General features: G+C 41.7%; 1 protein-coding gene across 3 annotated transcripts in view; it reads left to right on the forward strand.

Moving 5' to 3' along the window:
- The window catches only part of AGMO (alkylglycerol monooxygenase), a 280,195-nt gene that overhangs the window by 11,186 nt on the left and 251,502 nt on the right, over nucleotides 1–17,507 (forward strand). For all 3 annotated transcript variants that reach the window (XM_045007247.1, XM_045007249.1, XM_045007248.1), the window contains exon 3: nucleotides 15,942–16,093. In XM_045007247.1, the coding sequence (XP_044863182.1) occupies nucleotides 15,942–16,093 (152 nt within the window). The remainder of the gene's footprint in view (nucleotides 1–15,941; nucleotides 16,094–17,507) is intronic.

A 17,507-nucleotide genomic window follows, 5' to 3' on the forward strand; every position in this document is an offset into this window, starting at 1 on the left:
CAGGCTTCCCGCGAACATCTGATTCATGAGAGGAGGGGTCAGTGAGCTGGGGCCCGGGCGGAGTGCCAGAGATTTTGTTAAATAAAGCCCTTATAGAACTGGTTGTCCTGGAACAACTGGTTCTAAAAGGACTTCTAAATTTAACAACCGGTTCCTGCGACGCAGTGCGAACCGGCTCCAGCTCACCACTGCTTGTAGACTGTGCTTAAGTCACTCTTAGCTTCTCTTTGATAAACTAAATAGATTGAGTCCTTCAGTCTTTCTCTTTGTGGCTTATTTTCAATTCGTTAACCACTCTCATGTCTTCTCTGAACCCTCTGATATTTCAACATCCTTGTGGTGATGACACCAGACCTGGATACAGTGTTTCAGTAATACCACTAACATCAGTGTCAAGTACGGAGTTGATTTAACCTCTTCTCCTGCTTGATATTTCTCTATTTATACATCCAAGGACAGCATTAGCCCTTTTGGCCTCACTGGGCACTCGCATTCAGCTGACTGGGGGGAAGGATAGCTCAGTGGTTTGAGCATCGGCCTACTAAACCCAGGGTTATGAGTTCAGCCTTTGAGGGGGCCACTTAGGGATCTGGGGCAAAATCAGTAGTTGGTCCTGCTAGTGAAGGCAGGGGGCTGGACTCAATGACCTTTCAGGGTCCCTTCCAGTTCTGTGAGATAAGTATATCTCCATATATTATCCACCATGACCCCAAGTCATTTCTTCCCACAGTAGTTTCTCCATCCTGCCAGTATGGCCTACATTCTTTGTTCCTAGATCAGGGTTTCTCAAACTTCATTGCACTGTAACTCCCTTCTGACAACAAAAATTACTACATGCCCCCAGGAGAGGGGACCGAAGCCTCACTGCCCCGGGTTGGGGGGCGCAAAGCCAAAGTCCAAGGGCTTCAGTCCCGGGTGAGGGACCTGTAACCTGGCCCTGCTGCCCAAGGCTGAAGCTGAAGCCTGAGCCACACTTGGCCCCAGGCAGTGGGGCTCAGACTTTGGCTTCAGCCCTAGGCCCCAGCAAGTCTACCCCAGCCCCGGCAACTCCATTAAAACAGGATCACAACCCACTTTGGGGTCACAACCCACAGTTTGAGAACCGCTGTCCTAGATGTACGAGTTACATTTGGCTGTATGGAAGCACATGGGCCAAGCAGTCCAGATCATTCTGTATCAGTGACCTGTCCTCTTCATTATTTATAACTCCCCCTTTTTTGTGTCATCTGCCAACTTAATTAGTATTGAGTTTGTTTTCTTCCCACATGTTGATAAAGATGTTAAATAGCGTAGGGCCAAGAACTGATTTCTAGGTGATCCCACTAGAAACACAGCTGCTCAGTGAAGATTCCCTGTTGGCAGTTACATTGTTAGACAGTTTTAATCCCTTCAATGTGTGCCATGTTGATGTCATATTGTTTTAATTTCTTAATCAAAATGCCGTGCAGTACCAAGTCAAATACCTTACAGAAGTCTAAATATACTTTATCAACACTATTAGCTTTATAAACCAAATTTGTAGTTTCATTAAAAAAACCCTATCTGGTTAGTTTGACAAGATTTATGGCTATGGTTTTGGATCAGGCCTCCAGAAAGTATGGACTACATATGATGGTTTATTTCAGTTTTCAGGAGCAATAGCCTTAAAAGTTACCATTTAAAGAATTAAGCAGATACATAAAAGATATCAGCTAGCTCTTTTCCAACGCTGCCTACACAAATAAGAGATGTGAACTGTCAACATCAGAAATATTCAAAAGAAGTTTGCTTAATTCATTGATAATTATTTGGTTATTTCATATTACTATTTTTGAAGATGCTAATTATATCCAACCTGCTTTGTGTATCAGTTTTTATATAAACAAGAAATTCTTTCAGTAATTGATGAGCAGTGAAAATGACTGTACAACCGAGAAACCTCAATCAGATCTTATTTATCATGCTATATTTTCAATTGGAATTAATGTTGTTTTCTAGAAATTCATACACATCAGAGATTTACCATATCAAGTAACCGTCTTTCTGATCTGGAGAGGCCAGGTCAGATTGTGATGAAGGTCAGGATGTATAAGGAAGTTAGCAGTTTTGGCACCATGGTATAAGGAAGTTAGCAGTTTTGGTACTATGTCTCATTTTTATTTTAAGAGTACTAAAATTCACCAGATTCATACATCCTTGCAAAAATATTTATCAAGAAAAATTGCATTGTATGCATATAGCTCAATTTTGCAAGGTGCTGAGTGCTTTCCTCATAGTGGCACTCAACATTTTGCAAGATTTGGCTCTGTGAATGCTATGAACGTATTATTTTGTAAGGATGGGAGAATTTGGTGAAGTGAATGATCACTGAGGACACTCATTACTTTTCAGGATCTGGCCCTTGGTGCTGGCACTGAAATGAATGAGCATACTGTACTAACCTTCTCATCTAGCTCACCACTATTTTAATACTAGTATGTGAGATCTGGGAACACTTTAGCTCTTTTCAAGCAAGAACTGTGAAAGGCTTTTAGCTTTCTGAGAGTACATTCACAAAGCAGTTACAAATCATAGAATTTAAGTGTTAATTGTCAGTTTCTAATGACGAATGCTTGGCCTAACACTGTTTTTTATCAGTTAAAGGAGCTATGGACACTAGATAGACTAAACAGGACAGCACTGAAAAAGAGAACATTCTCTCCCCCTCCCCATCTGCCTTTTGGTGGTGTAAAAGAATTGGGATTAAAAAAAAAAAAGAAAGCACAAATTTGTTGCTGAGCTTTCTCCTTCAGTCAGTCCCTTTTCAGCAAGAAAAGGGTAGGGAAATCTCACAGAAACTGCTAAAACAATATTTCAGCAGAACCCACAGAGTCAGGGGAAATCCTAGTGCAAATCATTAACAGCTGAGGGTTAGATTAACACACCATTGATTGTATCCTCTCCCAGGGACTAATTTTCATTTTCTCAACTAGCTGAAATGGTTTGCCACTTCCTTAAAAAAATCTGTGGTTGAAACTAAAATGGTGTGCTTCAGCCTATTAATCCATTAGTTAGAATGAAGCTTCAGATGCGTCATCACAAAGAGGTTTTTGGATTATGGGGAAAATGAGAAGTCATGAAAACCAAATTCAGTCTCTGAGCATAGTTTTCCATTCCACAATCTGGGTAACAGAAGTGTAGCAGACCTGAGGGAAAACAGTTTTTATTCCGTGTTTTGTACTTCATTGGTAGAGAAAATGAAAAACATAGATTGTGGGTATTAGTATGCCATATACAGGCTATATATCTATATTTATAGATATAGATATAGATATAGATATATATAGAGAGAGATATGAAATTTGTGTATAAGGGAAAAATCTTATCAAACATGGGAGTGCATCTTGCTTATAAGCCCCCCCAGACTGTGCCGCATGTAATAGAAATGCTTGTCGTGGATACACCACTACTTCCAAAAAACCTGTACACTTTTAAAAAAAACCCAATTGTTTCCTTGTACTAAGTATGATATTTGATGGAGAGTAGTTTTTTGTGGGTAAACTGGATGGACTTATTGAACTTGATTTCAGTGAGAATAGAAGATGCAAAATGTTGTCATTAACTTACAAGTTGTTGGGTAAAAAATATTTTGAGAACTTTTATTATAAATAATTATTTCCCCCAACAAACTGTTGCCAGGATGCCTGAAATGTTGCTGGTTTTTTTTTAAATATATTTTCCCAAGAGAAGTCTTATTCCAGATATAAATATCTACTGAACAAGTATGTGTATTATTTCTTACTGGTCCATTTCTTCTGTTAAAGCAGCAGAATATAAATCAATTCAAAATGTGTTTGGGGGATAAGTTAGGTAGGTACCTTTTCAAACTAGTTGGAGAACTCTCCATTTGCTGTGCACGCACGCACGCACATACACACACACACACACACGTTTTGGTGGTCATGTCTGCAATGGAATTTTCCATTCCAATGAGAGAGCTACGGTTTATCAGACTCTTTTTTTAAACAGAGGAAATTAAAGTTATTTGAAATATTGTTGACGTCCAGAAAAAAGAAGGAAAAATGCCTTCTGGATTTTTCATACCATTATGTGTTTCATAAGATTTTTGCACCTTATTTGTGGCAGTAATATCCATGGTATAGTAGGGCTATATTTCCTAAAGTTCTTCATATATCATAACCAATGCAATTAATTGAGTTTGTTTACCAAAATTGTGCACATTCCTTTTCTCATGTAAAATTTAAAATCTAGCAAGCATAATTTCCAGACTTTTACGTGTCATGTGGGGTTTCTACTCCAGTCTTTCAACAGTGGTGATTGATGTCATCTGAAAGTGTGAATAAGTGAAACTCCATGCCATAATGGTCAAAATGGAGTAGACAATTTGTGCCCTGAGAAGCTTCCACTAATTTAGAGGCAGAGAGGGTGTGTACATACATGTACACATGCAAAAGCATGTCCTGGTTTTAGAGGGTACCTTAAACAGAATTTGGTTTCTAAAACATTTGTAACTCCTAACTTATTGATCACTCCGACTAGAGGAAAATGTGCAATTGGCAGTTCCTTAATATCTTTGTTTCCATTTCTCTACTTACTGGCTTTACCCTGATTCCACACAAAAGTTACATCTGTTTAACTAAAGACCTATTTCTAAACTGATCTAGTTAAACTGATGTGTAGCAAGCTTAATTTGATTTAACTCTGGCTTTTACTAGTCTAGTTTAAGTCAGCAAGGAGTCGACTTGAGCTAAATTGATACAAGCTAGAATTAAAAGGACCTGCAAAAGTTTACATCAGTTTAACTAAATCAATTTAGAAATACACCCTTAGCTAAACCAGTGGAACGTTTTGCAGAGACCATGTCTTAGAACATCAATCGTTGTGAGTAACTGCATGGTTAGCCCAGTTCTGTACCCATTGAACTCGATCCCATTCTTTCCATTGACCTTGGCAGTTGCTAGTTGGCCCTCGTGTTTGAAAGAAAGCCATTATACTGGTTTGTTCACACACATGGGTGTGTAGGAACATAGATTGTGAGGAACATAGATATATTTACTGGGATTTGAGATGGGTTTTTATTTGTTTAATAACCTTTTACCGCTCAAAAATTCCAGCCCTCCTCCCCAAATCCGGTTCCCAAACCAGGTTATATCACACTGAATTATATTACATGTTTTCTTGTTCTTCATTAAGATAAATTGGCTCAGTTTGTGTATTCTGCAAAGATGTAATGTAATATCTATATTTTGTACCAGTGTGTCGAGTACTTAATTGTGTAAGACACAATATATTTACTAGATAATGTATTAAGCACAGTCAGTATTCCACTAGATGGAGTACAGGAGCAGCAGTTTTAAAAGAGGCCAGCCTAATTTGCTGAGTCAACATCCTGAAATTCTGGAAACTAGAAAAAATGATTCCTTAATTATTTCTAAAATCAAACAGTACAATTTTAAAATAATAGACTTCCAGAGCTGCATATAATAGTGTGAAAAAAAGTGAACTGTGGCTTTTTAAGACTCAGGAGCCTGACCCAAGCTGTTGATTTAGAAAATCCACATGAATATGTAAATATTTTTTCCTGATTTCACCATATGACATAAAATAATGATTCAATACAGTTATTTCTTTACATTTTTAAAGGGCTGTTACTCCTTTCTATGTTCTCGGAAAATTCACATGAATTTATTCTGGGCTGAATGGTACATGTCCATTCCTCATTCCCAACTGGTATAAGTATACGATACTGGCGAATGCCATGTGCCTGATTCTGGTCTCACCTACAAAGCACTGGAAGCCCATTGGGCTCAGTGGGAATCACTACTTATTTACAATAGTGAGAGATCAAAATCAGGCCCCATGTTGAAAGAGATACTGAATGAACATTGCTATTTCTATAGCATCATATATGTATATGGAGCTCATATAAATACAATTATTAAGATAATTCTCGGTGGGGGATTGTAGTCTAAGAACCCATCCTGCAAATCCTAAAGCCTTTTCTAAACATACGAGTTGTGCCAGTTACACCAGTATAGTTAAAGCAGTGCAACCTCCCTAGGCCTACACAGTTTTGTCAACAAAAGTCATCTTTCGTCGACAAAACAGTGGAGATTTACACACTGAAAAGCCCCTCCTGCCTATGTAACTCCCCTGCTAGGCTGACATAATAAAACCATCTCGAGAAGTGGCATAGAGATTTTTGTGATGTAGTTAAAGCAAGTGTAGATACTGCACTTGGTTATGTCACCCTGTAGGGAGCCAGGGTGGCTTCCCTCCGAACCTGAGGGTAAAGAGCTGCTCTTTCAGAGTGGGCAGGGCCAGGACAAGCTTACTCCAGGCCCCGGAAGGGGAGGGGTGGAACAGGAAGTACAAAGGGCGAGGCCCTTAGCTCAGTCAGGGCAGCCCCAGAGAGGGAGGCAGACACAGACTGCCGGCTGTTCCCTCCAGACCTTACTGCCACGCCAGGGGAGGCCCTGGACCAGGAGAAACCTGACCTGGAGGAAGGACTGGGGCTATCAGGACTGCCCGCCGCCGAGTACCCGGAGGAACTGAAGGACCTGATGAGGAGGGGGAGCTGGAGCTGACAGCAGCTGAGTACCCGGACGAGCTGGAGGGAACGGAGGGACTTGCTCGAGCAACTGGGTAGGAAGTAGTCCAGGGACAGACCTGCACAGTGTGGTGAGTCTATTTGGTCAGCGTGTTGCGGAAGGATCCCCGCTGACCCAGTGGTGGGACCCTCACCCCGCCACTGTCAGGGCCCTTGCCGGCACTCTCCTGCCTGAGGGGCGCACTACGGACTCTTGCCGGCGCTCTCCTGCCTGAGGGGCGTGCTACGGACTCTTGCCGGCGCTCCCCTGCCTGAGGGGCATGCTATGGACTCTTGCCGGCGCTCCTCCCTCCGCTAATTCCCCAGTGACAGAGGCCGGTGGGCCAACTGACACAGATCACACACCCTAATAGGCCTCCAGGAGGTGTCCCACAATGCCCATCTTGACCGCTCTGGTCAACAGTTTGAACTCCACTGCCTGGAAGGTACACAGGTATGCACCCCTCCCACATTTAAAGCCCCAGGAATTTTTGAAATTCCTCTTCCTGTTTGCTTGGTGCGCACAGTGCACACAGCATCTTCCCAACTGACCATGCCACTTTTCCGCAGCCAACACTGCTCTCCCACTTGGAACACACTGGAGCTATTGGATCTGCTGAGTCTATGGGGAGAGGAAGCTGTGCAGTCACAGGTTCGTTCCAGTTATTGGAACTTTGATACCTGTAGTGGATTATAGTGGATGAAGGAGAAGAGTCACGAGAGGGACATGCAGCAGTGCCATGCTAAGATCAAGGAGCTGGGGCAGGCACACCAGCAGGCAAGGGAGGCTGCACGCCATCCTCAGCGGTGACCCCACCTCCACTGCCAAGAGCCCCGTGGATACTCTGGGGGGACTGGAGGCAGCGGCCAGTGGACTCAACCCCAATGATGAAGTGGTGGATGAGGAAATGGAACTGGAAGACGACATGGGGCATGTGGCTGGATCGTCCGATGGTGTGGCAAGTCAGGACCTCCTTTTCACTTCAGAGGGGTCTAACCAGTCTCCGCACTCTGGCTCTGGCACATAGGATACAGGAGATGGGAGTCTGGAAAGTGCTCATTTTGCTTTGATACTGCATGGTGAGAGGAGATTGAGCTCTGATGTACTTTGTTATATGGTAGAGGAGGGATAAGGGACAGAAAGTAACAACAGAGCCTGTCCATCTTCGCAGTGGGGCCACGGTGGAAGTTTGTTAATGTACACGGGGATGTCCCGGGAATTCTCCATAGAGATCTCTAGGGAACTTTCCTGTGGGTACTCAGCAATCCTCTGCCGAAGGTTCTTTGGAAGAGCTGCCTTATTTCTCACCCCAACATAGGAAACTTTGCCATGCCACCTGGCAATTATTTCTGCAGGGATCAAAGCACCACACACATGAGCAGCGTATGGAGCTTGTCTGAAGCCACACTCTTGCAGAAGATGCACCCTTGCATCCTGGGTTACCCTTAGGAGTGAAATACTGGGTTTGATTACCCTAGCCTGTGGAAAAGGGTACCAATATTCAGAATAGTTTCCCTAGCTGCTTGTAGTATCTGCCTTAGCAAACCACCCTTTGTCCTTTCTTGCCCATTCCCCCTTGCCAATACTCCCGCCCAAAACTCATCATATTTGGGACTCACGCCAACCTGTGTGCTAGTCAAGAGACAGTGAGAAAGAGGTGTGTGTAACTGTCTCTGTTGATTGTTTCATTGTCTTCTGCAGCTGTGCCCTTGAGGACCCACTCCTCCACATCAGTGGAGCGCCTTTGTCAGATAAGGTGGCGAACCAGGAGGAGTAAGCAGGATATGTTTTGTGAAGTGCTGCAGTCAACTGATACAGCACATACCGAGACAAGAGAGTGGAGGGAGACAATTGATGAAAGACTGAGGCTGGCTGTCCTGAAAAGGACACAGGGGCAGGAGTGGATGATAAAGCTCCTGGAGGGCCAGACAGAGATGATGAAGTCCCTTATTACCCTGCATTCTTAACACATCCGTGCACAACTCTCCTTGCAGCTACTACAGAACTCCGCACCATGCCCTCCCCAAACTCCCTCACTGCATTCCTCATGTGTTCCCGGTTCCTCTCATTACCTATGCACTCCACGGCTATGGACTGGTTTCCCAATGAAAGCTGGAGTACACACCATTGTGAGAGCTGTAATCATGAGACTGTTCCTCATTGTCACATCCCCAGTTTGACCAAAAATTTGTGTTTTGTCCTGTTATTAAAAACTTAAGTCTTTGAAATAAAATGAATCTTTATTTGTGACATACACACATCAGTCATTGCTAACATTGAAACACGGTGGCTAGAGGTAGGGATATTTACGTAGTACAACTAACGCTCAGAAAGCAAGCACTATGGGATAATTCAAGATGGCAAGTAAACGTTGCGTGGCCGAATGCATCACATAAAGACACGTTACTGAGAATCATTGTCAAAATACTCCTTCAAAACCTCTCTGATTCAAATAGTTTTCTACTGCACCCCTCTAATTGCCCTTGTATCTGGCTGCTCAAAATCAACAGCCAAGCTATCAGCCTCAGTGGTCCACCCCTGGGGAAATATTTCCCCCTTTGCTTCGCAAATATTATGCAGAGCACAGCAGGTCACAATGACCGTTGGCATATTTTCCTTATTGAGGTCCAACCAGCCACCTTTTAATCAACCAATTCAGTGGTCATTCGGCATGTGCTGAGCCTGTTGTTGAAGTGCTCTTTGCTGTTGTCAGGGTTCCCAGTGTAAGGCTTCATGAGCCACAGGAGCCATAGGTAGGCAGGGTCTCCCAAAATCACTATGGCATTTCTACATCCGCCACTGGAATCTTCTGTTCCAGAAAGAAAATTCCAGTGTACAGCTTTCTATACAGACCAGTGTTCTGAAAGGTGCGTACATCATGCCCGTTCCCTAACCGCCCCACGCTGATGTCAGTGAAAGACCATGTGCCTGCAAGACCATGAAGAAGTAACTCTTTCGGATGATATACTTCATCAAAAGATAGTCGGGGGCCAAAATTGGGATATGCGTTCCATCTGTTGCTCCTCCTCAGTTAGGGAATCCTATTGCCTCAAAGCCAATGATTATGTCCTGCACATTACCCAGAGTCACATTCCTTCATAGCAGAAGGCGATTAATGGCCCTGCATACTTGCATCATCACAACCCCCATGATGGCCTTCCCAACTCCAAACTGATTTGTGACTGACCGGTAGCAGTCTGGAGTTGCCAGCTTCCACACATCGATCGCTACTCACTTTTCCACTGTGAGGGCAGCTTTTGTTGTGGTGTCCTTGCGCCGTAGGGCAGGGGTAAGCTCTGCACACAGTTCCAGGAAGTTGGATTTGTGCATCCAAAAGTTCTGCAGCCACTGCTCGTCATCCCATATGTGCATCATGATGTGATCCCACCACTCGGTGCTCGTTTCCCAAGCCCAGTACCGACAGTCCACCATGTGCAGCTGCTCTGTGAATGCCAGCAGTAATCTTGAATTATTTGTTTCCATGGCAGACAGCAGGCATCACCGATTCACTCTCTGTTTCACAGCTCATGGAATACCGCAGGACCAGCCATGTTGTGTTCATAACACTCATTACCAGGCTGGTGAGCAGCTCAGGTCCATGCTGTCAGGCAGAGGTGGTGGGTGCACAGTTTGCAAGAGCATGAAATGTAGTAGGAAGCCGAGGGAATGATGAGACAGAAAGAACTGCATCATGGGATGGTGATCTGTTCCCAGAGCTCCCAGCGGCAGAGGTTGACAGAGGTGGGCGACTTGCACAGTGGGATAGCTACACATGATGAAACGCTCTCTGTCAATGCAAGAGCAATGGCTGTGGACACGGTCTGCCGACACAAGGAGTGTTGCATGGACATGCACAACTGATGTTATTAAAGCGACTTATGATTGTCAACGTAACTTAAGTTGACTTAATTCTGTAGTATATGGTATAGTATGGTAATGGTCCTATTGTGGGCACAGAAATATTGGTAAAAATAAGCTTATACTGGTAGAGCTTACTCAGTACAGGAAGGGGAATAAGCTATACTTGTATAACTCTGTGTGTGTGTGTGTATATATATAATTGTGATATAATTGTGTCTACACTAGGGCGCCTGTACTAGCATAACTGAATTGGTAAAGAGTGAGACAGTAATACCAGTACAAAGACTGTGTGTAGACTTATGTCAGTAAGCTTTGCTCACATGAATAACAACACTGAAGTCAGTGGGACTATTTGTGAGGATAAAGATGATTTGCAGGAATAAGGTTTTTAAGAGTTAGGTATTAAGTTATACATGGGATAGCAAGAGATGACAGAGGTGTGTGGAAAGAATGAATTTTATAAGAGATCATGAGAACCTTTTATTTCTTATTCCCCCAAAGTTTATATCCTATTGGTTTTTATTCCTTCTTTCTCTAAAATAAATTAATATTAATATATTAATATTAAACAGTTTTATAGAGTGAAGTCTGACAGGAATAGGTATGGTGGAATGGAGGTCAGTGCTGGAAGAAAACAAAATAGAAGATCTGTATGAGTACTCAGACTTGCCACATATTTTACTTAGTTTCGCTTTGTTATAAAAATTTTTTCCCTTTGAGGAGAATTGGGAATTTGGATTATTTAGGCTAAAATTCCAGGGAATAAAATCATATTGGAGAAGAGGCTTTGGTTCAGATTCAGGGTCTAGTGGGAATATTTTTTTGAAAATGTAGGGTGCTATTTCCTGTAATCAAGGGCTTTCCAGATTCTGATGGTGATTTCCCAGCTGTATCGTTTTGGTGAATTGTTTTAAGCCTTGGGTTATTTCATGACTGGTTTTCGCATATTAAGAATGGGAGAGAATCATATTAATCTTGCTGATAGAAAACAGGGAATAGAACTCCCATAACTCCCTCTCCCCTTCCCTCCACCTTGCAAAAAGTTTGGCTTTGTGCTAAAGTGTGAAAAAAGCCTTGACTGTAGTATGTCAGGCATATTTCAGCTCGATTTGTGTCAACCCTAATAAGTCAGTTGACAGGGTAATAAATTGGGTGTCTGTTCAAGCCCTGGCACCTGTACAGGAAATAAAAGGGGATTTCAGTTGCAGGCGGGTTCACTTTGTTTTGCAAATGGAAGTTTTCACAAGGCTTCTCCCTCTCCCTCCCTTTTAGTGAAGTCATATTATTAAAATGTTTATTCCAATTTGAACTGGAGCCAGTTTTTCATCTGGAAAAGAAAGCTCCATACTGTCTTTTGAAATGTAAAGCCCTAACCTTTCCACTCCAAAACAAAGGCTTAGTGGGCTTTTAATTATTCATGCATCCTGATGCATAATACGTCTCTGAGTAATTGCAGTTTATTTAAAAGAAATTGTCTTTGTCCTGCATTTTGAAATTCTGCAATGCCGTGGCTTTGTTTCTTCCTGTAATTGAGTTGCATGGTTGATCTTCACAACAGAAGCACAGAAATCCTAACAAAGCCCCACAAATATTAATACAGCCTCCATGATTGATTTCAAAATTGCTTGTTTCATGATATAATAAACTAGTAGTTATTGAGGGATATCTTGCAAGATAAGGGATGACCATGCTAGTTAAACAATACTGATAAGTCCTCCTTCCCTGGAATAACGTACACAGGGTTTTTTTTTACCTTCACTTCTAGTGGTTCTCAAACTGGGGGTTGGGACCTCCCTTTTAATGGGGTTGCCTGGGTTGGCATTAGATTTGCTGGAACCTGGGACTGAAGTCTGAGTCCCACTGTCCTGGGGCCGAAGCCCAAGCGCTTCAGCCCTGGGTGGCAGGGCTCAGGCTTCAGTCTGGGACAGCAGGGCTTCGGCTTCAGCCCCCCACGTCTAGGGCGGCGGGGCTTGGGTTTCAGCCCCTCTCCCCTGGGATCATGTAGTAATTGTTGTCAGAAGGGGGTTGTGGTGCAATGATGTTTGAGAACCACTGACTTAAAAAAAATGGACCAAATAGTTAGGAAAAGTTCATAAAAGGGAAAGGAAAAGGGGAACTGGAGAATGCATAGGTAATTTAGTAATTGAGTAAGCCTTGCGAAACAAGATATTCACAATAAATTTATTTATAATGCTAATAGAACTTATGGCCAGTGTGTGTTGTCACCTTCTGTGCCCAATGCTGAGAGGCTATGGATCTGTTGCTACTCTTAGCTTGAGAGCCTCGCTTTTTAGTTCAAGCAATAAAGTCTCTGAAGGTCCCGTGTTCAATACCTACCACCAACCAAGATGGTAGCTGTCCCTCTGGATTTTCCTAGATTGTCCCCTTGAGATGTGCACTGGGAAGGGGATATCTGTGCATGGATTTCCCTCTTCAGCTCAGATGGTATGCTGCTTCTACTCTCCACACACACCCTGCTGCTTCAGGCCCCACACAGGTTGTTCCACCTGGCCCATGATAAGGGGAGGGGGGCAGAGGGTGCACATTATCCTCTCCCCTGGTCCTATAGTGCTTGCTTGACCTTCTTGAAAGGAGCCAACTGACTGTCTTTCCACTGAATAATACAGGGATATCATTATGAGGGGATCTGCATATCAGCATTGTGACTTTATTCCCCAGAATTTTCTCCCATGTTGCTTTTGTTATCTAGCCCAATGGGGACACAGTGGTTTAGTGGACACTAGTATTAAAACAAGTAGCAGTAGCTTAAAGTAAAGGACAAATGGAATTTAAAATAAAACAACAACAACAACGAAATCTCTCTGATGATTCGGGTAATTGGATAACAGTTTGTCTATAATGGTAAATTAAGCAGAGGTGCTCAAAATGAGAATAGATAAATCTATGGAATATACAGGTGAGGAAAGACTCTCTCTCTCTCAGGGTTTCATGCTGCCTGATGCAGAAGGCTAGACAAGATGACCCAAAATGCCTGGCCTTCAGTTCCAACTGTATTTATAATTAAAAACTGTAATATAACTAAGAGAACTAAACTGTCTTCAGTGATTTTAAGAAGTGAACTTAGGCTTCAGAAAAAAGGAATTAAATCTTAAAAACTCTGAGCGAGCTTTGGAAGTGAATGCTAGGTCTGGACTTTTCTTTTATCACACTGTAAAAGAACAAATCAAAAATATTTAGCTAAGCAATTTCTGATTCTTCTGAATTATATACTGATATGATGGATTACTCTTCATTAATTACAGTAATCAAGTAGTGTCATGTGCTATAGATTTGTGATTTGAGCATAAAGGAAAAATAAACAGATTCTGACTTGTGCTGAGAGTTGTATATTAAAAAAATGTGTTGCAAGGTTAGCTTGAGTTTTTACACCTTGGCCTCAGCTCATGGAACAAAAGGACTCAAGGGGAAATGCTGAAAGTTGATCAAAATGGAGGAAATGTATCAGTTCACATATCTTTGGATGTATTGCAGAAGCATTATATGTTAATAAAAGCCAAAGAATCAAGTGAGAAAACAGTATGTAATAACCGATACGGAATGTTGCAAGAGGTGTTTTAAATTTCCTGGTCACTTAAAAGATGTTAAGAAATACCTTTTGTGTGTGTGTTTGAATAGCATCAGTTCCCTTCTGACCTGTTGTGGAGGTGATTAAAGTTTATACTAAAGCTTGCATATGCCTCATGAGGTGAATTGCAAAAATCTGGTTGAGACATAAAATCATCTTTAGAAATATTTGTTACATGGCTCTTATGAAAGTGAAACACGTTCCAGGTGCATCTGTTGCTACTTCTGGGCACAGCTAAAATGTTTTGGAAAGTGGCAGGTACACCTGCCATTGCTGCTTCCAGTGAAATTCTCAATCTACCAGCTGCCAAAGTGAGAGTGAGCAGACTTTTTGAAGTGAGAAAACAGGACACTTGTTGCAGGGATAGAGGTGAAGTGCAGGTGTGTTTTGGCAGCTGATGATTATAATTAGGGCCCTACCAAATTCACGGTCCATTTTGATCAATTTCACAGGCATAGGATTTTAAAAATAGTAAATTTCATGATTTCAGCTATTGAAATCTGAACACGGTGTTGTAATTGTAGGGGTCCGGACCCATAAAGGAGTTGTGGGCAGGTTGCAAGGTTATTGTGGGGGAGTTGCAGTACTGCTACCCTTACTTCTGTGCTGCTGTTGGCCATGGCACTAAAGGTTTTCCCAGGTATAAAGCCTGGGAACTGAGGGAGGAAAAATGAACTATGTGTTAGGCAGGGGAGATTCCAGGAGAGACCTAGGTCCAAGACAGCTGTTGCTTTGTGACAGAGTAATAGTGCTTTTACTGAGATTTCTGCAAGAGGGAGTTGCCTATGTGACCCCACCTCTGTTCAAGGAAACAGAAAATGTGTAGATTTTGTAAATTAATTACACCAAAAATACCCTGGTTTTGCATCACTGATTTCTTCTCTAGCTAAGAAACTGACCTATAAGGTCCAAAAGTCTGGTACCACTTGGCAAAGGTGTAACAATATATTCACAAGTCCTGATTGCTTTGAACAAAAATGAGAAAGACAGCAGCAAAGTTTCACAGAGACAGTTTCAGCTACAACACACAGTCTTGGGCCCTTTTAGCCACTAGTTTCTTTTCCTGTAACCTTGTGTCTGACTCCCAATACCTGAACCATGGCCTAGAAACCGCTGAGCCCAAAACTCTGCTTTCTTCAACCACACCAACTCTTTTGTACTCAGAACTGAGTGAGGGTTAGGCCAGGAATGTCTGAGAGTTTAATTAGCCATTGTCCAGCAACACAAAAGAACTCTTCAGCCAATTTTTGTCACATTTTTCCTTTTCCCTCACTTTCTCCTTTGCACTTTCACCCTCCTTTCTCTCTATCCCTAACCTTCAGTCCTACAATACTTCTCCTTCCATCAGTCTTTCTAGCATTTCCCCTCCTACTCTCTTCTTGCCACACACATTCTTTCTTATTCATCCTCAGTCCTTCATCTGGCTATGTTAAATTTATAATGAAAATATTCGGTGTGTTCAGATTTGCCGTGGTATTATTCAAATAATAATAATAATTATTTCTACAAGTATTTCTAACTTGTAGATTAAAAATGAGTTTCTCCCAGTCACGTGAATACCTTGACATCTCTGTACAATAAATGAGGTCAAAGAAACTGTCTAAAAGGCTTTAGATAATTTGAAGCCAAGAAGGGACTGGAGATCTTCTAAGAAATAAAAAACACAAGAAGACCTCAGGTTGCAGTGGAAAAAGGGTTAAACAGGATGGGACTGTGCTATTTTTTCACTCTTGGCTCACAGCCCTTAGTCCATAGTGGCATGGCAGTCAATGGTAATATTGCCAGAATAGGGCTGCAGGATTGGCCAAATGGCTTTATATGTTAGAAAAAAAAGCTGCAGACTGAAAAGTACAAATATGTAATACAACAAATCTATTACCTAATTCAAAAGGTTCTTGAGAAAACTGTTTTGTTGTATATTTCAGTGTTGTGTCCAGAAGCCTCGAGTTGACTACCTACATCTATGTGTGGGATAACTACAGACTCTTTGAACTGCTGTGGGACTCACCATGGACATGGTATTTGACATTCCTAGGAGTAGACTTTGGATACTACTGGTTCCATCGCATGGCCCATGGTAGGACTTGAACAGATTTTTCATTTTATTTGCTTGTATACATATTCCATTTATATATTCTCAGGGGTCCACAAAGATTCACTTGAACTTTAAGGGGGAAAACCGATTTTGTAGTTTGTTTTTTATAATATAGATGTGAATGTAATAAAATGTAAGACCTAGAATTTTAAAAATATTGCTCCTATGCTCATAGAATACCACAGAAGGAAACGTTTGGGAGGAAATATAGATGGGACGTGAATCCTACATGTATTGCTCTAATTTGTGCTTCCGGGATTACTTTAATATTCTGAATAGAGTGGTATAATGGGTTGACTATAAAAGTGTATCAGCATACTTCATTATACTTTTTTATTACAGTAATTCCCACATCAGGGCCAGATTCCTTGTGTTAATCACTGTACAGTAAATCAGAGCCTTTGCTTATAATTTCAAAAGACACATACACACTCACAAAAAGGGTGGGGGAATGAGAAGCAACATGTAAACAAAGTACTGGTAGGCACACAGCTTGTTAGTTTAATCTTTTAAAAATATATTCAGTTTGTACCTAGTTTTTAGGAAAGGGCAAAGGTTAAAATATTTTATGCCCATTTTAAAAAAATGTTTTGTTTATAGTAAACTCTTAAATGTATAGTTATTTTAATTTAAGCCTTGCCTATTTCTATTTTTTTAAAATTTATACTTAATCCGAGATTCCCTCTCTCTTATAAAAGAGAAGGTAAGGTTTAAAAAGGATAAAGCTATTTTTTACTCTCATGATGGGGACCATATAAATACATAGGAAAATTGGATAGAAAGGTATTTCTGTACATATATTTTATGGAAATGTAGTACATATAGACATATCTATCTATCCAGCTATCTACTTATGAGAGTCCAATAACCACAGTATTTTTGTCCTGACCTTTTCTGTTTCTACATTTGAAAATGTTTTATAGAAATCCTAACATATGGTCTGATCCAAATCCCACTGAAGTCAAAGGAGAAGCAGTCTATTGTCTAAAGGACTTTGAACTGTGCTCTGTAAGGCACAGTCCCCTCAGTACATAAAAGCATTGATGCATCTGGTGTTAGTTTTCTAGAATGCAGAGAAAGCACACTGGTGCAAATAGATCAGTGGAAAATATGGAAGCAGGTAGGAAATTAATCTGAGTGGCTGAACTGAGTGAGAGTGAAGAATGGTCTCCAATCAGGATGGGGAACATGCTAATGGAGTGGGGGAATGGGGTCCAATCAGGATTAGCACAATGCTGGGTGGGTGCTTAATTAGGAAGGGAAGAAGATAATCAGACAACAGTGATATGGGGAGGAACTCAGGAGTTCATTGGGGAGAGAAGTAAGTGAGGAAGTGGATGGGAGTTGGAACAATGCTAGGGGAAAGAAGAATTTGCTTCTTCGTGAGTAGCTTGGT

This window comes from Mauremys mutica, chromosome 2 (assembly GCF_020497125.1).
Source record: "Mauremys mutica isolate MM-2020 ecotype Southern chromosome 2, ASM2049712v1, whole genome shotgun sequence".
Lineage (NCBI taxonomy): Eukaryota > Metazoa > Chordata > Testudines > Geoemydidae > Mauremys > Mauremys mutica.